Below are 26,841 nucleotides of genomic sequence, written 5' to 3' on the forward strand. Positions count from 1 at the left end.
TTGCTTGCTTGGTTGCTTGGTAGCTTGAGCCTCCTGCATCCTTGCAACAAAGGACGCTAGGCTCCTGTTTTACCCGCATCCTAGCAACAAAGAACACTAGATGTCTTCTTCAGCCGTCTGCATCCTAGCATCAAAGGACACCAGGTAGTTCGAGCCATCTTCATCCTAGCAAAAAGGGACACTAGGTGGCTTGGGTCATCTGCATCCTAAAAACAAAGGACACTAAGCGGCTCTAGCCATCTGCATCCTAGCAACTAAGGCGTGCATTTTCACTGTACACATGTAAAGTAGGCTATACACTCATTGAATTTTGGCCGGTTCTTGAGAAACCAGCTGAAATGGATGCATGCATGCCGCTGTTGGCACCCTTCCGACCGGCATCCCTCAATCAGCTGATAGGAGCATGTGAGAATATTTTCAGGTGAACAAAGCTCGGGCCCGGTATTCTGACAGCGGCCAGGGGACGCTGTAAGAAAAGTAAAGTATTTGACTTTACAGATATAAACACAGTGCAAGTGTAGTGATCTTTACACACTGTGGGCATGGGTCCATAAAAAACAATACACCTGTGCTCAAATTTGTAAAAAAAAAAGAACCAAAAGACAGCATTGTTTATGTCTGTGTGCATGAGCCCTAAAGCAAATATGATTTAAAAACTAAAATCAGAAAATTGTAATTCAGGTTGTATTGATATATTATTTTCATAGTGACACATATAAGAAAATACGTTAACATTACAAACCTACAAATTCCGGTGTACCAAAAATATTCTTAAACTCTACTCCATCTTCAATTTTGTGTGCCAAACCAAAGTCAATAATTTTTATGTGGGGGACAGGAATAGTTTTATCCAACAGCATTATGTTTTCTGGCTGAAAAACAAAAACATCAAATCTGATAGAATGAAGCAAGCACGTGGAATATCACATTCCATAAACCTTAAGTGAAAATGGTTAGATATTAAATTGTACTTGTGTACAATGTGTCCTGGGAGTAAGATATCTGCCCAACCACTGCTAACCTCACACCCCTAGTAGCCCTGCTTAGTACTAGCCCTGTCTGTACTGTGCTGGCAAATTTCTTTAGTTGTTAACTAGATGTGCAGGACTGTCTGTCTCAAGACATTGCATATTAATGCAGGCTTTCGCAACCAGGATGCCATGGCACCATGGGGTGCCTTCTGGCTTCCTCAATGGTGCTTTAAAACTTGCACACAGTGTCATGCCATTCCGTGGTGCAGGCAGGGCCCCCCAACAGAACCATGGAAATGAATGAGGCAAATCCAGGGCGGGTTGGATCCATACAGAGAAGGACAGAAATTCCCTCCATCCAGGCCTACTCCACTGTGGCTCCTTATGTGATGGTAGAACTCTGATGTCAAGGGGAGCTTCTGATTACAAAGTGGGGTTACTGATGTGAACGGGGCTTCTGATAAGAAGAGGACTTCTGATGTGAAGGGAAACTTGTGATGTGAAAGCTCCTAATGTAAAGGGGGACTCTGATTTTGATGTGAAGGTGGGGCTTTGATGTGAAGGGGCACCTGATATAAAGGGGAGAACTCCACTTTTGTTTTGTGTTTTTGCCTGGGGTTTCCCCTATGCAAGATCCCACAGGTGGCTACCAGCCACATATAATACATTGTTCTGGGATAGATTGTGCAGTTAACACCTGTGAAGTACTGCACACTCAGCTTCATCTTGCATAGAGAGTTGCGTGCCAATCCAAGTGCCAGCTACTGTGGCAGGTTAGCTCTGCAGTTATTCATTAATTAACAAAATGGTAGCCACCACGTGTCTTCACGAAAACACAATCCGTTTTTGCTGTAGCAATTCTGACCTTAAATGTCACTTGTTACCATGCCCAGACAAGAATGTGACCGAGTTTTGAAATTCGATTGCACACAGAAATTCAGTTTAATTATCTTAAATATTATTTTGATAAAAAGGAAAATGGTGCAAGAAAATATTTACAAAAGAATTATTACAAAACAGACAATCAGCAAAAAGTAAAATCATAGGATTAAAAGTGAAAAGTAGTGAACAATGTGAATCTGCTGCAGAGTAAGTCCAATATGATGCATAAAAGGTGCCCATACACCTTACAATTATTTGCAGATTTTCTGTGGTCAGATGGAAAAAGTGCAACAGATTGGCCCAGGTGGAGATTACTCCATCCACACAGTTAAGTGTAGATGGAGGAATCTGTTGCACCTTTTCCATCTGACCACAGAAAATCTGCAGATAATTGAAAGGTGTATGGCCAGTTTTAGAGTCACTGGCTCTCACAGCTTGCTCTTAGTTGCATAGTTTTGATGGAGAGGAGAGCTACAACAGCCAATTACAGCTTTTTGTTGATCCTCTAGAGCAGGGGTGCCCACAATTTTTTGGGTTGAGATCTACTTTTCAAATGACAAGCTACAGGAGATCTACCAATGAAAAAAAACCCTCCCTCGCTCTCCTGGCTGTCTCTCCTCTCTCTCTCCTGGCTGTCTCATCTAGAGATGCGACTGGGCTTGGTGAGAACTCAGCTCACCTGAGTTTGCCCAAGAGTGCTCAAAACTCTGACCGCCACCCAACTCAATCTGTGGCGGCAATTGCGACAGAGGTGTTTCCCTTCCCTTTGTGATGTATAGCTGCAGGGTGGGAAGTGCGCCACCCCGCAACAAATTTGGGTCAGAAGAGGAGGGTAGTGATCAGTTTTGAGCAAGCTTGTGCGAACTCAGGCAAACTAAGATCACACCATCCCAGCCTCATCACTACTGGTAACTAAATAGGGTTTCTCACCTTCAAGTCAAAATGTGCTATGTTGCGTGTGTGCAGGTAATGAACTCCTTCCAGGATCTGCTTGATAAACCTAGTAGCCTCTTCTTCACTTAGTGATTCCTTCTGTGCCAGGAAATCAAAAAGTTCTCCTCCTGAAACCCTAGGAAGAGAAAACCAGTTTAAACTTTTCTCCATCAGAATCAGTGACTGGTAAAGTAGCGCCTTGACCCCTAAGTTTTAAACCTTCATATTACAGGTCATACAATAAAAAAATGTTTCATTTAATAAGAAAAGCACATTGTAGGTGGCAACTCTAACAGCAGACATGTTACATTTCTGAAGATGTAACAGAGCAGAGGTTTACAAAATGTTTGCCGTGTCTGGACAACCACCCAACTTGAAGTGCATGAGACAAAAACCTTTACAGGTAGATGCATATGCAAGCTGAAGTAAAACTTGAAACACTAAACTAACAAAGAAAACATTCTGTAAACAAACAGAAACATTGATGCTCAGCTACTAATAACAATATGAGTATCTATATGTTGTGGGGAGGTGGACGGAATCAGGAGTCAGAAATATTTTTTTGTGAAAAGTCCCTTTTATTCCTCTACAAAACAAACAGACGTGGCTGACTTCAACAAAGGGGCACAACAAAAGACTTAAAGCAGAACTCCAGGCTAACAGGTTCTTAACCCTTACAGTGGAGCTACCCCAGCGCTGCAAGGATTAAGTGCTTATTTCCGTCTAGGTGCTAAAAAAGAAAAATTTTACACACCTGACTGCCAGAGCCAGCCAGCTTATCAAGTAGTCCCTGGAACCTATCTTCCCCCTCCGCAGCTGTAGTCTAAGGATCCTTGTGTCATCATGTTCTATATTTGGTGTATAGGATGTGGGGATGCTGAGGGACATATGGCAAATTTTGTACAGCATGTCACATTTGGCAGAGTTTGTACGGCTTGCCAAACGCGACCATTGCACTTAATAGGACCACAACCGCATGCCAACTGCTTGCCACACAGTTGTGACACGGTATGGCAATGCAAAATCCCCTTGGGATCAGAATAAAAGAAAAACGGGCATTCAGGAGGCGGCAGCATCGTCTCTTGAACTCCTGCAAACTGCCACTTAACCGTGCTCTAAAAAAAACCCACCGCAGTTTGCTTTTCAGAGGGTGGTAAAAGTCTGTTGCCTGTGTGAACTCAGACTTAAGGTGGCCATACACCTGACAACCATCGCATGACTTTTGTTGTGCGATGGTTGTAAGGTGATTAAAATTTCGTACGACCTGCCAATCTTGGACAGACAGATTGTACTTGCGATCATCGCAAGTCCTCCCCGCTGAGGGGAGGGCTTGCAGATGATTGCAATGATGAGCGGGCAGTGTGCGCTTGCGCACCTCGGGCCGTGCGGCTTTCAACTTGCAATCGCTCTACCAACCCGCCGAAAATCGAAAGAAGCTGCCCATACACATGACGATTATCGTACGATAATCATCAGGTGTATGGGCACCTTTACTCTCACAGGCGCTCTCTGCGCTCACGCCTGTGCGTAATAGAGAGGGCTGAAGGGGAAGTATTTGCCTTTTCATATTAACCCCCTCTTAGCCTGCAGGTTGACTTCCTAAAATGTGTAGCAATATAGAGACACATATGTGGTTGGCATAATGATTCTTTGAGGAAGAAAATGGTATGTATTGATCATATAAACAGCGTTTTTTATAATACTTTCAATCAATTAAAGCTAGAGAATTTTACTCATGGTTAACATGGGATTTATTAAAGGAAGTACATTTAGTATTACATTGTATAATAATCTGGAAGCTGACAGTGCAATGTAGCAGTGTTATGTAATTAGTGAACTACTGCATGTCCATGTTCTCTTTTCTGGGTAACAGATTATCTCCAGATGTACTGAGCTGATTTGCTGTTATGTAATGAACTGCACACTAGTAGGACTATACTGCAATACAATGCAAAGACTGCCCATTTCACAAATGAACAAAAGAGGGTAGATTGAGTGCCCTTTCTTACTATACAGATGCAGAACTCAGTTTATGCTCTACAGTGACTATAACACAGGACAACATATCCAGGGGAAGTGAACAACTTGCAATATCCGTCTGGTGAACCACAGACCAGATATAGCACAGTTTTGAAGACTACTCACACACAGTCTACCGCAGTGGTGTATTTATGTATTTGGCTGCCCTAGGCAAGCCAAGCTCCGGCCGCCCTCGGCACCTTACTAGCACCCCCCCACCCCACCCCCCTAGTCGCAGGCAGAGATTACAAGCCCGCCCAGCCCAGCGACGCCCTAGGCAAACGCCTACTTTGCCTCGCGGTAAATACGCCCCTGAGTCTACGTCTGACTTCTCTGTCCCTCTGAAGTAAAGAAATGCATGCCCATTCCTGTCGGTAAGCACAGGGTGTTTACATGTACCTGGGATCACCTATGTGAACACCAATACTGCCTAATATATGGAAGAAGCTTAAAAAACTGTTGTTTGTTACAACCATCAAGTATTTAATGGGCTGATTTGTGTTGAACAGAATGATTTGCCCACTCAAGGTGCCCATACACCAGTGACGTGCGCTACCTTTGGTTCCGGGTGAGGCATTCCTCGCCCCCAGCAGGTCCACCCCGCCCACGGAAGCCCAGCCCCCCAACCCAGTCCCCAAGCTAGTGTGAAGGAGGGAGGGAGGAGGAGGAGGAGACAGGGGGAGCCTCCCTTTCCCTCACTTGCTCGTCACTGCTGAGGCATCAAGATCGATGACCTCAGTGGTTTTTTTTCTTCTTTTTTTGATTGGACAGCTTGGACTTATGGCGCTTTGCCATTGATCCAAGCCAACCACAGAGCTCACACCTCTAATAAAGAGTAGAGGCTGTGACAGCTCTTGTCTCACAAGTTAGGTTACACAAGCAGTGGGAAAGCCTGCTGCTGTGTAACCTAATTTCCTGTCAAAAGCTGGATGCAGCGACGCCTGTAATTAACAGGCAGAGCTCTGTCCATGACGGGTTACACAACGGGGAGGATTTCCCTGCTCTGTAACCTGTTAGAAGCTGATCTGAATGGAGTAAAAGCTGTCAGACGTGAGGCTGACAGCTTTTTCCTCCATAATATTAGCTGAGGCTCTGCCTCACCTTCCTCCCCTGACCACATGTCCCTGCCATACACCTTACAATTATCTGCCGATTTTCGGCGTGATCGCGTTTTCATACACAAATTGGCCAGTTGATGGGAAGTGCACTACCGAAATGACTGTACAACCGGCAGATTTTCGTCTTTCAAGCAGGCTAGAACATTTTCGTCTAGTTGGACGAAAATTGACAGAGTAGAGGCGTTTTCGTACAACAAAAATTTCAAGATGAAAACTGTACATGCTCAAATGAAAATTTGATCGTTCGATCAACGAAAATCAGCCAGGTAGTGGTGCTGACGAACAATAATCACGAACTACACTGGTCTGTGCATGATGGGCTGTTTGAACGAAAATTGAACAAGGATGTGATGTTAGGACAAAAAAAGTTGTACAGTGGTTGTAAGGTGTATGGCCACCTTTAAGCTCCCCATAGATTTTCCAATCTGAACCTACTTTGTACCACGAACTTTAGATTTATCAAAATAATAATAAGAATAAGGAGGACCAATCTAAATTATCCAATCAATCTGTATCCAATCAGGCAGAGCCTTATACTACACAGTTGTTGGAAGGTCTAAAGGAGATTGTAACATGTGTGGCGAGCTTTAGGCTACGTTTGTGCAGACATTAAGCCAGGCATCGCATCCCACAACTGCCAGGTCTGAAATGGTGTATTGAGCTAAACAGCACAGTGCACAAAAGGAGATAGACTCATTAACTATGCCACATGGATAGAAATGCTTCTCACATGTTTTCCTAATATGAGATATATTGGTATCTACATTATTTCTCCTTTCTTCACATCCTTACAAATTCTAGCAGGTGGTTTAGATTAGATGTATTGATAAGTAAGGCTCTGTATCCCATTTTATTAAATCATAGCCTAGTGGATGGAGGGAACCATTGATGGTTGTATGAAATAAGAGGGATCCGTGTTCTGATATTGCACTATGGCTTTTAGTTCTGGTTCTGATTGTAAGGCACAAAAACATATAGTAAAGTCCAACCCCAATTCCAAAAATGTTGGGACGCTGTGTGAAATCTACACATAAAACAGGATGCAATGATTTGCAAATCCCATAAACCCATATTTTATTCACAATAGAAAACATATAAAATGTTAAATTGAGAAAATGTACCATTGTAAGAAAATAAAAAATAGGGTAATTTTAAAATTGATGGCAGCAACACATCTAAAAAAAGTTGGGACAGGGCAACAAAAAGCTAGCAATGTAAGTGGCACTAACAAGAAAGAGCTGGAAGAACATTTTACAACTAATTAGGTTAAATAACATGATTGGGTATAAAAAGAGCATCTTAGAGAGTCAGAGTGTCTCAGAAGTAAAGATGGGCAGATATTCACCAATCTGTAAAAATTGTTGAACAATTTCAGAATACTGTCACATTTGGTGGTACTGTCAATCCATCCATCATTTTCTGATGATCATGATCATCAACTTGTATAATCAGGTTTACCCTGATAGCACTGTAAATTCCCCACAGTTAACCCTTTAAACAATACTTTCTAATTCTATAGCTAAGACCAAAAAGATGGTCCTGAGACATCTCCTTTTTTGCTGCTAGACATGCAATATCCAGACACCGAAAGCCCACCCAGGCACCTTTGCTGGCAGAGTGGACTGACTGATAAATAATGCAAATGGAATGGCCCATGGCCATTAAAAGGTGCCCATACACCTTACGATTATCGGACGAAACTTTTCATCCGACGATCGAACCGCCGTACGATTTTCGTACGACGGCCCCATCCTGCCCCGATTATCACACGGTTCAATCAGCGGTAGACTATACAGTACTATTGGTCGGGCACTACATTCACACGTTACGATTGTCGTACGAAAAGTCGATCGCATACGATTATCGTAAGGTGTATGTGCACCTTAAGACAGATACTACTGATAAAATCCAAAATATGTGGGCTGCCTCAATTATCCACAGAGAATCGTCTCAGTTCAGAGACCTCATATAGAATCCTTCTCTTTTTGGCCCATAGTTGTTTTGTTGTTATAGACCGTATTGAACTATTTAGTTTGTAACTTTGATCTTTTTAATACAATAAACAGATGGCCGGTTTAGCCACAAGAGGGTTGACCATTGACCCAGTTAACCCTATTCCTATCCCCCTCAACGATCCCTTCCCCCACCTTCGTTCATGTCCTTACCCTTTTATCCCATTAAGTGTGGGTTCCCTTTCCTCTACTCCCTACCCACCCAAAGATGCCCTCCTTCCTTACACAGGTTAATAGTTTATGGCTTTAAACTCAGGTATGTGTTACATGCTGTTTCTAGGTTTTGATACAGGCGGCCAAAACATTTAGTATAATAGCTTTTTTCTGATGCTATGTAATCTTATTTACTGTAACACATCCTAATATGTACAACTTGACAATGCATATAGTGTGTATAAATAGTTTGTTGAATATGTAAAAACCTAGTTGAAAGAGTCTCTTTTAAAAAATGTAATTAATTGAGACATGGTATCATGAAGAAAAGTTGCCTCCAGAAGAGAACAGATAGTCTTTCCAGGTATTTCAAACTGGCATTTACATAAAGAGTCCAACTGTTTATCAGTAAAGTCCCCAAAAGTAAAGACCCCATCATCTAAAGTGATGAAATTCCCAAGGTAAATAACCAGAGAGTCCACAAAGGGTAGGGACTATTTGTCAAAAGATTCCCTATCAAAAGGAAAATACCTCTGCACATTATGTAAATGATTGAAAATGAAGTTCCCACTTCTCAAAGAGGAACTGTTTCAGAGCAGAGGATGTGTGAAAGATCTTTGTGTTAGCACTAGCTGAAAAAGACGCATTACATCATACAGGTTTATACTCTAGAAGCTCAAATGAGCGTACTGCATCAGTTAAATGGAAAACAAATTGGTCAACTTTCCTATGCTACTCAGCTCCATCTAATGTCAGTAATGCTGTGAAAATGTCAGTCGCCCAACAATTTATAAATCAGGCCCAAAGTGTGTAAAGCAAAATATTGCAGAGCTCAGAGTTCAAAAAGCATACACCAGCATTTATCACCACATCTGGAGGCTTACATACTCTGGAATATATCAGACACTGGGTTACACTAGAGGCTGAACCACTGCTTTGCAACTGGAGATCGCTCTACAGATTACTGACACTGTACACGGAGGACTCAAAGCATCACGATGCAGAGCTCAGTGTTCAAACGCCACATATCAGGCTATCTTAGCCATTTGCAAATATAGAAATAAATATAGAAGCATACTTACATAGGAAGGCAACAGAGACTGGGTTACACATGAGACTATATCACTGCTCTGAAACTAGAAAATGCTCTGTGGCTAACTAACACAATACACACAGGTCTGGAAGGAGCTATAATGCAGAGCCCAGTGCCCGAAGATCACATTTCATGCTATCCCTATAGTCTTTAGTCCAGAAGTGTCCGGGTACGGCCCCCAAAGCAGCGTAGAGGGAAAGACAGCTACAGCCCAAGCATGGTAAATATCTTGATTGTAGGGAAACATGAATGAACTACTGAGAATGTTAATAGGAGGGAAAACAATAGTAAAAACTTAGAAACGGTTGGCCTCAGCAGAGCAAAAAATTGAGGCATGAGGGTTTTAGGTGGGGATATCTGAGGGTTGACTTAACATATGTTTTTGGTTGCCAGCGTCTAAACCTCCTGAAGGTGGCAGAATAAATAACAGTCTTATAAATAACCGAATCCTGTGTCCCTGAACGACTTTAGGAGCACAATACATACTGTATATAAATGTGCAGTCCTGAAGTGGTTATACCAAGCTCATAGCTGCTGTTGTTTTCAGTTGACGCCCGTCCTGCACATACAAATGTTCACTTGTATGCTGCTAAGGAATGTGTGCCCCCCTGCTTCACCTCCTCCTCTGCAACCAGATATCCTGGGTTCTCCTGTCCTCCATCACACTGAGTGTCGGCAGCTGGATCGGAGGGAGATCTGCACACTTCCAGTGTCTGATCACTGAAACCGGAAGTAACAAGGATTTGGTCACCTTTCTCCAGCTGCGGTGGCCGGAGAAGTAGATGGTAAAGCATAATCTGCTTTATGAGATTCTTTGGGGTCCATAGGTGACATTAAATAGACTACTGATGTCTCCATAAAGAGGACCTGTCACTTCCTCTATGCTATCATATAGGGGGCTTGTTAACCCCCTATGTAAGCGCAATAAAGTGCCAAAATGACGATTGCACCACACATATTACATATCACTGCGAACATCAGAGTGAGAACAATAATTCCAGCGCTATCACTCGCTGTTAACTGTAAATTGATGAGCGGAAAAGGCTTTTAAATCATGACCTATGGGCAATTTTGGGTACTGTAGTTTTTTGCCATTTCAGGCGCAATGTTAAGGCTTGGCATGTTTGGTATCTCTTTACCTGATACCAACCCATCTTCTATATTTTACCAAAAAATCGCCTATTTTATTCTATTTGTGTGCACTAAATTCATTTTAGTGTATTTTTTTCCCTAAAAATATTGATTTGATAAACATTTACGCAAATATAGTGCGACATAAAAATTGCATCTAGCATTTTTTTTATTCTACAGAGCCTTTGCTTTGAGAAAATATATAGTTGTTTCGGAGTTTTAAGTACTTTTCCAGCCAAAAATTCTGATTTTATCATGTGCGAAAAATGAATGAAAAAGGAAAGGATGTTTGGCTTTTGTATGTACATCTTAGAAGGCGATATAAGAACATTTAGGAGTGTTCTATTTGCAGACATTTGCAGCAAGATGGTTTTCTGTACATGTTAAAGTACATGTTCTGTACATGGTAAAAGTGACCAATTCTGCTACGAGCTACTACTGTTTGATAAATTGATAGTTATTTTTATTAGCCTGGTAAAATACCAGTTTAAGTGTTCCTATATGACCTTACAAAGAGAACATCATGAACACAACCTCATCAACATCCTGGCATTCTGCAAGTATTAATTCTTTCATGGAATGTACCCTCCCCCAATGGTCCTTGGGCCTCTGTACAAATTATATTATTCTGAAAGACATCACATCGGAAGATGAGGAGGAAGCTGAAGGAAGGAAGAATTGTTTCATTTCCTTCTGCAATATGACTTGTCCAGTAGTGCTTCCTGTCTCTGTGTTTAATGTTTCCTTCATTTCAGAGTAATATTCCCTTTGTTGACAGCTTTTGTATGTCTAAGTGGCACTGCCTTTCAGTTACTTAATCACGGACTGCCTAAATATGCCATGGTCATCAGCTTTTGCATACCCCATTACATAACACAATATCACTAGGTCACATTGTACTGTCAGTGTGCCCGACATCCTCTCCTTGTTATCCCTTGAAACTCACAGCTCCAGGATGAGAACCACATCAGTCTTGTTCTCATACACATCCTGCAGGGTGATGATGTTAGGATGCTGGATATCACGTAGTATGTTCACCTCCCGTTCAATCCCCTCCCGGGTTACTCCTCTACGGCTGGCACGACTCTGCCTCTTCTTGATGAATTTTGCAGCGTATTCTATGCCAGTCTTCCTCTCTCTGCACCTTTTTACTATGGCAAACTGCCCACTGGGGAAACAGAAAACAAAAAGTAAGTCCAGAACAATGCAGAGGAGAGGTTATATGAGAACATATTGTTGTCTACCCATTTATAACCTGCAGTTCTGGGCTACACATATGAGCATTCATTAAATGTATCAAGATTATTGACTGGGGCATTACAGGAGTGACTTGTATGGCTCTGCACACCCCTCGTCAGTAAGGAATAAACCTCATTGTATTAAAACAACCTAAGTATAATATACAGTACATACTTACCATTCCTTTTCTTTCCTGTAGCTCAGCCACCAGGTGGAAAGAAAGGATGCCCTGTGTAATGCCAAGCCACTCCAGTCAGAGCTTACACTGGACTGAGGACTCTCTCCCTGCCCCATGTGACAGTGCTGTGCCAATCTCCAGGCACCTCAGATCAAGTCACATGACACGAAGAGAAGCAAGTTACTTGCTCCTCCATACTCTGAAGCTCTGGGTATTTTCATAGCTCCCAGTAGCTGAATTGAGCAGTGGGGGAGTAAGGGAAAGGCAAGTCTGTGCTGGTGGGGGTTGTGCCATTTAAACAAACCTGTATGGACATAACACAGGCTTGCTTTAAAGCTGAGTTCCAGGAAACTGCAAATTACAGAGATAAATACATATAATGGAGATGTTTTACCTGCCATTGGATTTGTATTTGTGCTCATACAGATCTAAGATTCACATAACTCTGTTACACATCACAGCGCTGTCTGGCAGCGCAGGAGACCTGATTTTTGTCTGTGGTAGTTAAGTAACACGTACAGGTCTTGTCCCTCCCCGAGCCTGTGACTGGACAGTGAAAGTAGAAGCAGCAGACTGTTGAGATCATCTTTCTGTCACTCAACTCTCTCCTCCTATTACCATGTTCCTTGTTAGTACATGAGCACTTTAGCACAATTGACTGACTTGACCCAGTCCCAGTCTGAGCTCTGCTATACACCAACACAAAAAATATATTTAATGATATGTTAATACATGGAAAGCTGCATTAATGTGTCTTTTATTTCTGCCTGAAGGTAAACTTTAAGTCCAATAGAGGAAAGTGAGGAAACCAACCTGGCTGTGCTGTCTGGCAGGACTGTAAGTCTCAGGACTGGCTGAACAAAACTAAACATTCTTTTGGCAGCTCCCTAATATCTACTGCATTGTATTGTATTGTATTAAACAGTATGTTTGTCTGTTAAGCAGCTTTGTTGACTGCATTTTCAGTGTAAAATACACAGTGCTCTCAGTGTGTATTTGTTGTCAAACATTTTTCCGAATCATGCAGATCCCTCTCTGCACTTTTTCTGTAATCAGTGACAGGCTGCAAGTTTAGAATTTCAATATTGTACAATAGCATTCTTTACAACAATACATATTTATTTTGTTTGCTCAACAACAGGTGTGTCATCATGTAGCAAACATGAGTTCCCCAATCATATCACCTTTCACCTAACAGCTAGATGCACCTGACACTGCTTTTATATGGTTTTGGTTCACTATGGAGTACAGGCAATAGGCTTATTTATGAAAACCAGGATTAAGAAAGTGCAGGTATTGTCTACAGCAGATGTCAAGTGCTTTTTCAAGTGCTGGTCAGAAATCAAAAAAAGTTGAGAAGAAAAAGAACACTTGATTCTGTGATGTAACAAAAGTCATAGTACCCCACGTGGCTGCTATTGGGCCTGTGGTAAGAGGGGGGATCCTATTAGGATAGCTGTTAAGGAAAACTAACCCGTATATGTTCAGTATAGAATGGCTGGTCAGACCCCAGGATTATCTCTAGTTACAGATCCCCCTCTGAAGCAAGAAGCATTTGCTTAGCTGTCTTAAAAGTGTAAATGTATTGCCCTCTGAACTTCTGCTACAGACGTTAACCATGTATGCCATGTGCAGTCATACATCCCAGAGTTTCACCTCTACTTAAACCTTAAATAGCAAAGTCCTTTAAAGTTGACCTTTACACTCAAAAATCAATTTCTACCAATGCATCCTTCTATGTATGATGATTAATAATAACATAGACATGTCAGGTGTAAAATGCTGTGATTTTGAAATACTTACACTTGCAGAGCATTCACTTCCTGCTTTGATAGGGCAACATGACTTCAGTTTGAAATCAATAAATATAAACGAGGAGGAAGGTTTTTATACTGTATCACAATGCAGTGTCTGGCAGTGAGTCTTCTATAATAAATTACAAAACAAAATTTCCGCCAAACAAGGAGATCCCACCACTACTTCAAATGTACCACAGTCTGTGTAAAAAATGCGTATATATTTACATATCTAAATGTAAACATTTATCACATATATATCAAATACATCAAATACAAAAAAACATACAAAAAACATGAAGACTGCACTCGGCTATAGTGTATAATTCAAGTAGAAACAGGTAAAGTGATCAGTGCACCCCTTGAATGAATAGATTTTGTAAAAAAAGACCCCAAACAAAAATTGTCTTCCAAAATGAATGAATGAAGGAGCCTTATGCTCTAGCAAAAGATGGCTCAACTGTAATGTGCATGAAGAAAAAACTTCAAAGATGGAAATCAATCCTAGTCAAATGAATATACACTATATATGGCACTCACAGTACTGCTGCTGGGTCGTCAGTTTGGAGTTTTCCACTGTTGCACATCCATGGGTATAGAGAGCAATGCATTATGAACAACTTTTTGTGATAGGAAAAAAATTTCAATGATGTAAGTATCCTCACATAGACTTCATTGCTTCATAGAAAGAAATTAATGTGGACTCCAATCAGCAGATGCAAACCGCAAAGCGAGTCCATGCAATTGTATGGGTTTAGTATTAGCGGGCGTCTGTAGTGAGTGCCATTGAAGAGCATTGGTTGATTTCAAATCGGAAATAGTAGGCTCCAGTGTCGGTCAAAAGGCTAGAAAGAGGCAATCAAATGGATTTATTTGTCTATAAATATAGACTTTCATTTCAAATAGGGGGTGTCTGTAGCCGAGGCAATCCACAAAAAAGCACGCCAGTCCCTTGACGCGTTTCTCCCCCACCGTGGCTTGGTCAGAAGGGCGTGGTATGAAAAAATTCAGGATCTACTGATTTAAATAGTGGACATAATGTTCCAATTAGGATCAATAAGCATCTATGTTCCAGCTTGTCTCTAAGGAACACATTATCTCAAACGATAGCATTCCACATATAACCATATAAGGTGATGCTTTTCAAAGTGTTATTCATTCATTTTAACGAAAAATATTTGCTACATTCAAGGTAAAGGTATCAATGTAACAGCAATGTATATATACACATATATGGAATTTTGTCAAGTTATTTTTTATGGTAATGACTAAACATCCATAATCATTATTTTTTGTGTGTGTTATTTCTCATGATGCTCTAAATATAAACAAATATAAGGGCGAAATATGGGCGAAAAAAGATCATGCTGGAGAGGGAACTCGAAACTATAAAAAGCAACTAAAATTAATTGCGTCATTTATACCAGATTCCTCATAGGATTTGGTAAGGTGTATCCACCTACACTCACTTTGCAATAAATATTTATCCCATTCACCCCCTCGATTGGAATTATGCACTCGGTTACAAAATCTATTCATTCAAGGGGTGCACTGATCACTTTACCTGTTTCTACTTGAATTATACACTATAGCCGAGTGCAGTCTTCATGTTTTTTGTATGTTTTTTTGTATTTGATGTATTCGATAGATATGTGATAAATGTTTACATTTAGATATTTAAAATTAGCAAATAAATACGCATTTGTTACTCAGACTGTGGTACATTTGAAGTAGTGGTGGGATCTCCTTGTTTGGGGAAATTTTGTTTGGTAATGACTTCAGTTTGCCTAAACATTCCTAAAGGTGGCTGAGTGGTGTACTTTTATCACACTGATAGTCATTGAAGTGAACCATCAGAGCATCGGAAGATAGTAGCTCTGGGTGTAAATGGTGGCATAAAGAGAGGATTTTGTCATGAAGCAGAAGCACAGAAGAGGTGGGATATACACAATCACAGGTAATTAATGTGATTTGTGATGTATCCTAAAACAAACCCAAAAAACTAACAGGGTCATTCACAAAAGGGTGAAGAGTTTGGAGAAGGCAGGGGAAGTGAACAATCTAGGACAAAACAGCTGATTTGAAAACATTCTCCAATTTAGCTCACTTTCCAGTTCAGCTATGTTGTCCTAGATTGTTCAGTTCTCCTGCCTTCTTTCTTTACCCTTTAGTGAATAACTTTGTAAAATAGAGCTTTAAAGACGTTTGCATTATGGTTATAGAATAATTGTTTACAACAGCATTGATCATTTTATCATAATGTAAAATATTATTATAGTTATTATTAGGGATGCACCGATACCGATACTAGTATCGGTGCCGATACAGAGTATCTGGGCGAGTACTCGTTCAAATGCTCCGATACTTACCTCCGATACCAGAACTTCCAGTCAGAGGGAGATTTATTTCTGACCAGCAGTGCAGAGGGAGCATGGAGCTGGCTTTCTTTCCAATCAGGAAGCCGGGCAGTGGGTTATGACCCGCCTCCCGGCTTCATGATTGATTAGGAAGCCAGGCTGCCTATGAACAATTGAATCCGGCTTCCTAGCCAATCAGGAAGCTGGGAGGCAGGTCATGACGTGCCGCCCTACTTCCTGATTGGCTAGGAAGCCAGCTTCACTTGCTGGTATGCAGCCTGGCTTCCTAACCAATCAGGAAGCCGGTGGTACATCATGACTCGCCTCCCGGCTTCCTGATCGGTCAGAAAGCCATGCTGCCTAGCAACAAGTGCAGCCGGCTTCCTAGCCAATCAGGAAGCCGGGAGGTGGATCATGACATGCCGCCCGACTTCCTGATTGGCTAGGAAGCTGGCCTCACTTTTTGCTAGGCAGCCTAGCTTCCTGACTAATCAGGAAGCCGGACCGCACCTCATGACCCTCTGCCCGCCTTCCTGATTGGTCAGGAAGCCAGGCAGCCTCGGCAAGTGAAGCTGGTGTTCTTTAGATAGAACACCGGCTTCCCAGGCAGTCAGGAAGCTGTGCAGCGATTCATAATCCGCTGCCTGACTTCCTGATAATCAGGGCACACAGCATCGGTATCGGTACTCGGTATCGGTGAGTACCGGGAAAAAAATATTCGTATTCGATACCAAAAAAACGGTATCGGTGCATCCCTAGTTATTGTTATTGCTACTGAAACTATAACTGGAAACTGTAAATATAACTTTAAAGCACCAGACCCTAGCAGTATACTGAACTATGCTGACAGCTCTTCTGCTGCCTCTGCCTTTCCTTGATTTAGCCATACTTTATGTTAAGATCAATGACACATTTTGTAATATTGGACACTACAGCTACTAAAGAGAGAGTTAGCTAGGGGTCCCCATTAAAATTTTGCTTTGGTGCCCAATTATTCATAATTATGCACCTGTATTGATTGAATGCAATGATCAACACAACTATTATGATGTTTTTCACATATTGCTTTTCAAATGGAACATGATCATGCAGGCATTGATATCAATGATCTTTGTGTTTTTATGCTTATAGAGGTTGGAATGCAAGGTATGGAAAGGAAGTTCTGGGAGTTTTGAAGATATTGCTGTCACTGATCACCATCTACAGGCCTATTCTATTCAAAGAGAGGCTGTAAAAAGCTACCAGTACACAAAATGGTGAACATGTGAACATTCAGCATGATAAATGTAAAATTTAAGAATCCATGCATGTTCTTCCCATGTACAGGCCTCACCCTGAAATATGTAGATTCTGGCCAACCAGGGCAAAAGAGGACAGTGGAATTTTAAAATGATGATAATGTAAAAAAATACCTCACAACAAGCATGCGCAATAAATGGGGTTTATTCTTGAAGGGTCGATCCATTGAAACCCTTTCCTTCCGTTTCTGGCAGATGCTAGAGAAACTGCTTGAAAACTGTGCTAAGAAAATATGGAAGCTGCCATTGCTGACTTCTTCTATGTTGAGCACCCAAACCACAAGTCAAAAAGCAAGCCAAAAGCATAAAGCTTATTGGTACTGAAGACATTTTGTAGTTGATGGACAGGGCATTGTGGCCCAGCAGTCCAAACCTTGGATGAGACATTGGGAGTCTGGCACAAATGTGCTCCAACCATAGGCAGAATGCTGCTCCAACAACAGTGTGAACGTAGCCTAAAAATGGAAGCAAAATGTAATTATATCATCATTTGTTCCCAGGATTATGAAACAATAAACCACTTTTAGCCATGTCAAATGAAAATATAGTCCTGACATTTAGAAGGTTTCTTCACTTTACTAACCAGCTGCTAAACTACTGAAGATGGCTCAGGAACTGGGGGGTTTCTCAAACAATCTCTGGGAGATTCCCCTGGATTCAGAGTGGATAATTAGTTTGAATATTGTGTTATATTTACCTTCTCCTTACCAGTTATGGCATTAGTGTCATGTCTTAAATAATATGAAAATTCCCCAGGTTTTTGTTGCATGCATTTGCTAATACATGTGAAGCCACACTATCCCATCACGGCCCATCTGCAAAGTGTGTTACTAAACTATCTAAATCGACCTCCACTAAGAAAACAAACAGATCTTTGGAATCACAGCAGTTTTTTGTTTTTGTTTCTCCTGTAGCTTTGACAATACTTTGTCACCTTCATCAGGTATTTTAGGCTGAGTACCTCTCAACACTTTCCAATGAGTAGCTGAGAATGTAATATTTGTACCTGAGTTGAGTGTATTTCGTAGGTGAACAAATGCCACACACGGGTCAACACCTGTGGTGAATCATTTCTTGAGCTTTGTTGTTGTCTATACAACACCTACATACAGTTTATTTCTCCTGACTTTTCTTTGTCTTCATTATAGAAACAAGTAATATCTGCGCACTTATGGTATGCTGCTGTGTAAGTAGTCACTGCTTTTAGTTTGCGTGTTTTTTTTAACATTCTTTGCACTTGCTGACTGATTGTCTGCAAGCAATGCTGTCTGTATGCAGATATCGGCTTTTGAGCAGTGCTCTAGCACTAATAACTAAATGCTGGTTGCAGACCTTTGTGCTTATGTGAACATGTATTGTGGTAACGCAAACCTTTTATTTTGAAGGGGCTGCCAATACACCACCAAGGGACTTTTAATGCACCTGCACAACAAAAGGTAGGGAAGGAAGCGCCACAACTGAGTTAAACCTGTCTAAGAGGTAGGGGTCTACGTGTAGTAGGGGCCTGATGAGTGGATGATGAATGATGCGGTGTTAGGGGGAGGCGCAAAGGCAAGGTTAGATCCAGGTGAGAGTGGCGATCCTGGAGTCCTAGGTGTTTGTTTATGAGGTGGAGGAAGAAAAAATTTCCAAAAGTTTGGCAGCTGCTGAGTGTCCTCAGAAGAAACAGAAAATCGTGGGGGAGTAAAGCGTCACCCCAAAATGGGAAGATGACAGGATATGGATGGATCAAGGAGTGACTGGTATCCTGTTGTCCGAATGACAGCAGAGGCAATCCGATTGGGAAACAAAGCACATAAAGGAATTGAGTAATCACAAACCGTAAATCAGATGTGTGATATGTAGTAACTCACCGCAAAGTAAGTGGTGGCGTGATGTCATCGACGGAGGGTTGGGATGATGATCTAGGAAACTTTGGTGTTGTGGGGTAGAGTACCGGATGGAAAAGTTCACTTAGTGGAGAAAAAATGATGTCCAAAAGTTGTATGGATGCCCAATATCTTTATGGTGAATATGCTTTGGTAGTGGCAGTTTTGAGGTAATGCTGGTGGTCCTGGGCTGGTGAGGTGACTATTGTGGTGGTTAATATAGGGGTTGATACAAGGGCCCCCCCTGAAGCGAAGAGCGCTGTGACACAGGACAACTCTCCTAATTTTTCATTAAAGCACCTGCACCGCGTTCTGTCCCACACACTACAACTTGCAGGTTGTTTACATCTGTGCATCATGATGTGCTGAAAAGCAGGTCTGTGGTTGCAAGTTGTACCGCAATTTGTGCTTTGCCGTGCAGTAAGATGTGTTGTTAGCGCAACACAAAAGTGTAAATCCGGCCAAAAACACATGACTTAGTTGTCTCTTTATGCAGGCTGACACAGTTTTGCCCAATGTTTAATTAAATTTGAAACTTTTCATTTAATGGGTTGATGCTAAACAAAAGGTTGTCTCTAAGGAGGAGATCCAGATGTCTATTTATAAACAATTCACAGAGCCATTGGTCCTGAATATTCATTCTGTGTGAATGGATGCACAAAGTGAACGTTCTTGCTATAATTCCTTTATAAGTCGAATGTATTTTCGAATGTCATCTTGTAATACCGCATTATGGTCACTAGATGGAGCTGATGAGCACAGGAAATGAGTATTCATTTCCTATGTCATCCCAGAAAATGATCATCATGACTTTTGTGGTGATCTGGTAGATGTGAATTCCTTTGGACAAGGAGAGCTTGAATGCCACCATTCAATGCCTTGTCAATGATTTCAGTTTCTCCCTTTTTAAACTTCTTTACCCAGTGCTTGACATTGCTCACGTCAGTAATTACATCACCATACACATTCTTCAGCTGTGTATGTAGCAAAACAGCCGAACAATTGTCTTAAGGTGCCCATACACCTTACAATTATCTGCAGATTTTCTGTGGTCAGATGGAAAAAGTGCAACAGTTTGGCCCAGGTGGAGATTACTCCATCCACACAGTTAAGTGTGGAATTAAGAGGAATCTGTTGCACCTTTTCCAATTACTGCTCTTTGTTTCAACCTTTCATCCGTGATTCGCTTAGTAGAATTTAAAAAACAAGCACACAATGACTGAAATTGTACCATATGTATGACATAAAACATGCATTTTATTATAAGTTCACATGATCAGCAGATATGAAACGACAGGCTGTTTAATACTGCCTCATAGAAAATAATATCTTTATATTTTATGAAGAAATATCTTCCATGCCTTATTTTGTTCAAATTCTCAGCATAAGCTGAGATATGAGCAAGGACAAAACAGCTTTATGAATCTGACCTACTTTATTTCATGCCTTATTTATTGCACTTTTTATGCAACCACACCACTATTGCAGTGAAGGTTTCTTTGCCCTCCATTTAGCTTTTTTCAAAAAGAAACATGAAGTAAAAGGAATTCAAACTGTTCAAAAATCACAGTTTTTAATAGCAAATTCTAGTAATCAGTTATGTTTTAACAACATTTAGAAGGATACAACAAGAAAAAAGAAATGTATTATCCTAAAACTATGAGATCTTCTAAACAGAAGTTTACTAAATACTTCTTTACAAGATTTAATAGATTAGGGATTTAGGTAGTCATCTTAATATATGAATGATGAACTGATTCTGAAATGTAAAATAAGCAACTAACCCTGTAGCTCCAGAGATATTTCTTGAAAAATGAAATATTGTATAATTTGATCCATGTTCATTGAAAGGATGGATCTCCTTTGGAATGCTACAGATTTATGTCAGGCATGAATGTCAGTGATCTGTTGCATGCCAAACCCTGCACTCTATAGCTGTCTCTTGTGATTATTCAGTCAGTCAGTTGTTTTGCTCCTAGACATGTGCGATTCGATTCATTACAAATCAAAATTCAGAGGAATTTGTGTTATTGGGAGATTCGGATAGATCCGAATCTCCGAATAACAATGGTAACGTAATTCAATGAATCTGAAAGAAATCATATTGAAAACAACTAATTCATTTGGATTCATTTGTTTCATTGGGATGTCATGATGCAATGTTTGGGCTTTTCGTTAAAGGTTGAACATTTTTCTTGTATCAATAAAACACTATTTGACAAATAGAGATGTATTAAAAAAAAAAAGTTATTTAGATCAGTGAAATAAGCTGAGATTCCTTTTATGATGGAGGTCTTCCAAAATAACGAATTATACATAACAATAAACAACAACCTTCCTTCCGAAATGACGAATCAATTCAGCATAATGAATAACTAATTTCTCAAAAATAATGAATCATTCCGAAAACGAATCATCGTAACAAACATGATGAAACAAAATTATTTGTGAATAGGCCCTAATGCAGCAGTCGGAAAGCTTGATCTGTTTACTTTCAATTGAGGCCTATGTAATCCCTTAAAGAATAAGCAGACAGACACCTTTACAGGAGCAGTAGGTGGGCAGTAGGTCTCATGTCCTCTACTGAGTGCTACCAGTCTCCTTTACAGTAACTGTTGCTGTCATCTGAAGTATGATAAACTACATTTATATATCTTTGCTATACTTTGCTTTTCTTTTTTGCATTATCTCCATCCATTTTCACACCCCCCTCTAGTATCTGCATTTGAAATAGTTTATTACTATAAATCATTTACTAAATCAGGATCAGAATCTGGCAATTTTAACAGATCCTTTCGGGTTTTTATATGTTTTATAAGCTTATTTTTTGGGAAATTAACTGGTTCAACTTCACTGCTAGCTACTTGGACAGATGGAGTGATGTTGATTCATTGGTCAATGGCTGGAGGCGAAGGTTTAACAATGTTGAATCAGGATATACCTGGCTAGTAGTATGTGATAAATGCCTTGGCAGGTAAAACTGGTGTTTGCAAGGACTTCCTCTTTAAAATGGAACTATGGAAATGGAATTCAAGCAGATTCAGGACAAATCTAACATTCTCACACCAGGTTCTGAAGGGGTTTCAATGCAATCATAAAGTACACAAACAGGTAAGCAGCACATCTCCATCTAGCATTGTAATCCAAATCCAGTCTAAACATGTAGCCCCATGCAGTGTTTCTGAACTTCAGTCTCTAGTAGCTATTAACAGTTTATTGTTTCCATCTCTTTTCAACAATCTTTGGTAAAAATAAGGTGCTCTACTTTTAAACTGAAATGAATTAACCTAGAAGCCTGGGAAAAGTGCACTTTTAGAGGCTGATGAATCCCAAGGATGAGCATCATTGTAGGTAGTCTGGAGGTGTGGTATCTTAGGCATCTCAAGGAAAACCAAACACATGTCATTGGTGAAAAAACACAACCAATATATAAAGATCGCTGAAAAAAATCTCAAACCTGGATCAATTTTCTCAAAAGAGTAAAGAATAATATATTTAAAAACCAACCAACCATTACACAGGAACGCACTAACCTTAGAGGTTATGTACAAACAGTAGAAAAATGCAGAGGAGCAGCATACATTGTTTCATTCCTTCTGTGACCTATTTCTATATCAGCCCATCTCGGTTCCTGGCAGAGTGACGGGTATAAAAAGAAAGCTACAAACACCAATAGAGGACGTGCTTGCAGTCCACACAACGACCAGGAAAATGTCTGGCTGGTGGAGTAAGCTGTAAGAAGGTGCAAGGAGTATTCTCTATGATAAAATAATGCATGTACTAAATTCCCTTTATAGCAGCTAATAACTATAACCACTAAGGTAAGATATATGCAAAGGTGCAGCTGCTGACCAATGCAACCAACCTGATTCCATGTTTTATTCATCCTGTCAGTGCATACAACAGAACAGATCCAATATCTGCATGGCTGCTACTGGCAGCAGACAATTTCTCCCTGTCCTCTAATTTTGTATTAATCACCCTCCTTCAGAAGTGACTGCCCTGGTCAGGGCAGCCTTCAGAAATTTCGGGGCCCCTTACGCGGCTTTAGGCCGGGACGGTCCCCCGCGCCGCCCGGTTGTCGCCCCGCGCCGGACTACCACCATTGACCTCGATTGTCGGCGGGTCAGCAACGAGTGAGGGAGATCGCGTCGAGGAGGAGAGCAGCGGCGTGCGTGGCTTCAGCGGTGGGCGTGGCTTCGGCGTCCTGTCGGCACGGCGGGAGCAGCGTGCGGTGGGCGTGGCTTATGCGTCCTGTGGGCGCAGCGGGACGTGAGCTTTTTACTTTAAAATAGTAAAAAGGTAGGCGATTTTTCCCTGTATAGCGGATGTAATGGATAGGCAGCTTACAGTTGAATAACACATCTGGTGTCCTCAGTTCGAGCCCTGGTCAGGACACTATTTGCATGGAGTTCGCATATTCTCCCTGTGCTTGTGTGGGTTTTCTCAGCGTACTCTAGCTTCCTTCCACACCCCAAAGACATGCTGGTAGGTTAATTGACTCATGTCTAATATGTAGTATATGCAGAGTATCCACGGATGATATTCTATGAGTGTGCCCAAGATGGCTGCCCCACCATCTGCTCCAACAGCAGATAAAAGTGGCTTGAGTGCCCAGGGAGAAAAGCGCTATAAAAATCTAAGCTATATTAATACTTATATTTGAAATGACTCTTAAGGTATATCAAAGAATTCTTTGATGTACAAATTGCCATAACAGCCAATCAGAGCTCAGTTGAATCATTGGTTATTATAGTTAGTACATGCCATCATTAGTCTTTGTCATCTCACTGAAAAGTCTGCAAATCTCCTTTGATTTTGTAATGCACATCACACAAGCTGCCATCCCTGCTCCTACAGGAACAAACCAGCGTGTGACATCTAGGAGGTAAACTAAATATAGGTCAATAAATCAGTAAAGATCTGATGTTAGCATGTGGACGTGTGCATTAATATGGCCAAATTCCACAGCTGGATTCTATTTGATCTTTCACTGAAACATTTTAATGCATTTTATTTATATCCATCATTTAAATATACCACTATGTATAGCCCCATCCCATTCCATACTATTTGCAGATCTAAGGCTATATGTTAATCAAGTCACCTTTAGGCATATATCTCTAAAGCCTTTGATCATATAAAATAAAATGTATATTTAGATATTTTGATAAAACTATTCTTGTATGTGATAACAGTTAAAATGGAAATGAATGGCCCCTTAGCTTGTAATGGTAAAAAATTCTAACTATGAAAAAAATATTTTTATGTTATCTATAAATCCCAGCGGGCAGTTTAATTTTGAATTCAGCGCGGCTGTGTGTGTCTCCGCTATCCGTTCACAGATCCATCCACAAGATCTGACTATAAGGGCTAATTCACACCAGCCCCACTGCATTCCGGCCCGATTAGGAGCTGGATCGCATCCTGGCCAGCTCACTGATGCGTTCCGGTCCTGTGCAGTCTGAAAAATGCTGCATGCACCATTTGTTCTGACCGCATCAGACCGGAACGCAGGGCTCATATATCTCAATGGAGCACAAGTGTGGTGAGGTTACTGCACTTGTAGTCCATTGAGTACTTCCTCCAGCCCCATAGCAGAAGGTCTGTACCTCTGTACGGACCTGGAGGTGGGGGAATAATCTGCAGGAACCTATATCATCTGATCTAAGTTGCAATGCTTTGCAGGCTCCATTGCAAAAAATTATTGGTGTGTTTTCCATCTTTATTAGATGATTGTTCTAATAAAATTATTCTATATAGGGCTGTACATGGACAAACCATTTCTATATTAGCAACTTTACTACTGCAAACAAAGTAGTTGTAATTAGTTTATTAGTTAGGTTAATTCATTGTATTTGGTGATTCCACTTTTTTTTTTAATAATATCCAGCTTTTTATTTAGACCAAACATTTTCTGGTGATGAGTGCTCTCCCAGGCAGTTAATTACAGCATATGATAAGATTACCTCTCCCTTGTCTCTGACCTCTATAGCGAGGCTATATACATGGTGTGGAAATAACGTGCCCCTTGACTGTCCCCTTGTCCCTGCCAAAAAACACACTCTCATATCTTTCTGGTGTATAAATATGCAGCAGTTGTTCATTTCCAATTAGGTAAAAGAGACAAAATCACATACTCTTTGCCAGGAAGCAGTTTATTGACTCTGATGACAAAATGGTTACTACAGTGTTTAGTTAGTAACACATTTCCAATTCCCAAAAGGATTATAGCTATCTTAATATAGTAGCAGTGCTATGAGTGGTATGTAGGTTAGACAAGCTGAGCATGGCAGCCTTATCAGGTGTCTGCCTTGGACACGGCATCAGCACTTATACAGAGATGAGGAATGCCTTAACGGATTCACAATGCTGAGTTTGGGACTTCGAGAAGTGCAGAGCACACTGCAGGCATAGCATTCATGCCTAGAAGCGCAGAACCCCCAAAACATAGATGTATGAAACATTTAGCAATCTTTGTAATATGTAAAGATGGTGACATGGTTATGGACCACAAAATGAAAAGGCCATGCAAAATTACAATTGCAGAGAGACAATCAGAAACAAATCTTAAAACAGCTGGGTTCCCTGCTAAAAACACTTATTTTAATGAGGTTGTTGTTGTAAAAAATAAAAACTGCTGAAGATATGTGCATCTAAAATCCTCCCATTGCGACCAAAACCACAGGTCACCATAAGCCTGGTGTTTAAATAAGCCAACTGGCAAAGTACAGCAACTTAAAAAAAGATAATGTCACAGCGTTATGCCAACTGTGATAAAGCCTAATACTTGGTGCCAGGTTTGTTCATGTTTTAGCCATTCCAATTCAATCCAAGTACACAATAAATAAATAAATAAGACTTGCCAAAAGATCATGACCATGATTTCCTCTTTCCTTACTAAAAAGGACACACTAGTCCAGCCATATTCCATTTAACAAAATGTATATGAATACAATAAATAATGTGTTTTGTTGAGTCACACATCATTTTGTGATCAATGCTATTTTGCATACTAGTAACCATGCATGTTGTGCTATAGAAACATATATCTGATAAATAATGCCAGATAATGTATCTGAGGTGTAGATTAATAAAAAAAACAACAACCCAGAATGCCCAGATGTATAGCAACGTATATGCATCTCAGAAAATAGCAAGCATCAGACCTTGGAATGGCTGCTATAATACTTAAAGATGTTATTGTTAAGTCATATTAGTTGTCTTTGTTGCATTGATAAAGAAGGGCTGACATAACATTTTTGGAGTAAAGGCTGCTCCAGATTCTCGCCGCTGCTGCTCATAACCATAAACTTCTTAAATATCAAAGAATATGGCCTGGTTCACACCTAGGCGTTTTTGAGCAGTAGAAAAACGCCCAACACAAGAAATCCCTTGATTTTCAAGGGCCCCGGTTCACACCTGAGCAGGAAAATGCCAAACGCAGAAAAAAGTACATTCGCTTTTTTTTGTTGCCAGTTTCAAGCTCGTTTTCCGCCCATAGACTTTAATGGAAATGCGAGGAAACACGCAGCAGAAGCATGTTGCACATTTTTATGCACGTTTTTGTGCGTCTGTATGCATGTTCGTCCATTGACCGCAATGTTTCTTGAGCTGCCAGTCAAAACACACGTCTTCATGTGCAGGCGTTTTCATGCACGTAAAACTGTGTCAAATACACATAAACGTGTAAAAACCGCATGCTGAACCCGCACGTACAAACGCACAAAAACGATGCCGCCTTGGTGTGAATGGGGCCTTAAGTGCACTACACCCTAGTCATATCACGATAT

At 40.8% G+C, this 26,841-nt stretch overlaps 1 protein-coding gene across 2 annotated transcripts in view; it reads right to left on the bottom strand.

The window, feature by feature from the left end:
• The window catches only part of DAPK2 (death associated protein kinase 2), a 63,703-nt gene that overhangs the window by 19,865 nt on the left and 16,997 nt on the right, over positions 1-26,841 (bottom strand). For both annotated transcript variants that reach the window (XM_018552770.1, XM_018552769.1), the window contains exons 3-5: positions 11,259-11,480; positions 2,784-2,922; positions 743-872 (exon numbers count right to left, since the gene is read on the bottom strand). In XM_018552770.1, coding sequence (XP_018408272.1) covers positions 743-872; positions 2,784-2,922; positions 11,259-11,480 — 491 coding nt within the window. The remainder of the gene's footprint in view (positions 1-742; positions 873-2,783; positions 2,923-11,258; positions 11,481-26,841) is intronic.

The sequence above is a fragment of the Nanorana parkeri genome, unplaced genomic scaffold (genome assembly GCF_000935625.1).
Source record: "Nanorana parkeri isolate BGI_ZX_2015 unplaced genomic scaffold, ASM93562v1 scaffold97, whole genome shotgun sequence".
Taxonomy (NCBI): domain Eukaryota; kingdom Metazoa; phylum Chordata; class Amphibia; order Anura; family Dicroglossidae; genus Nanorana; species Nanorana parkeri.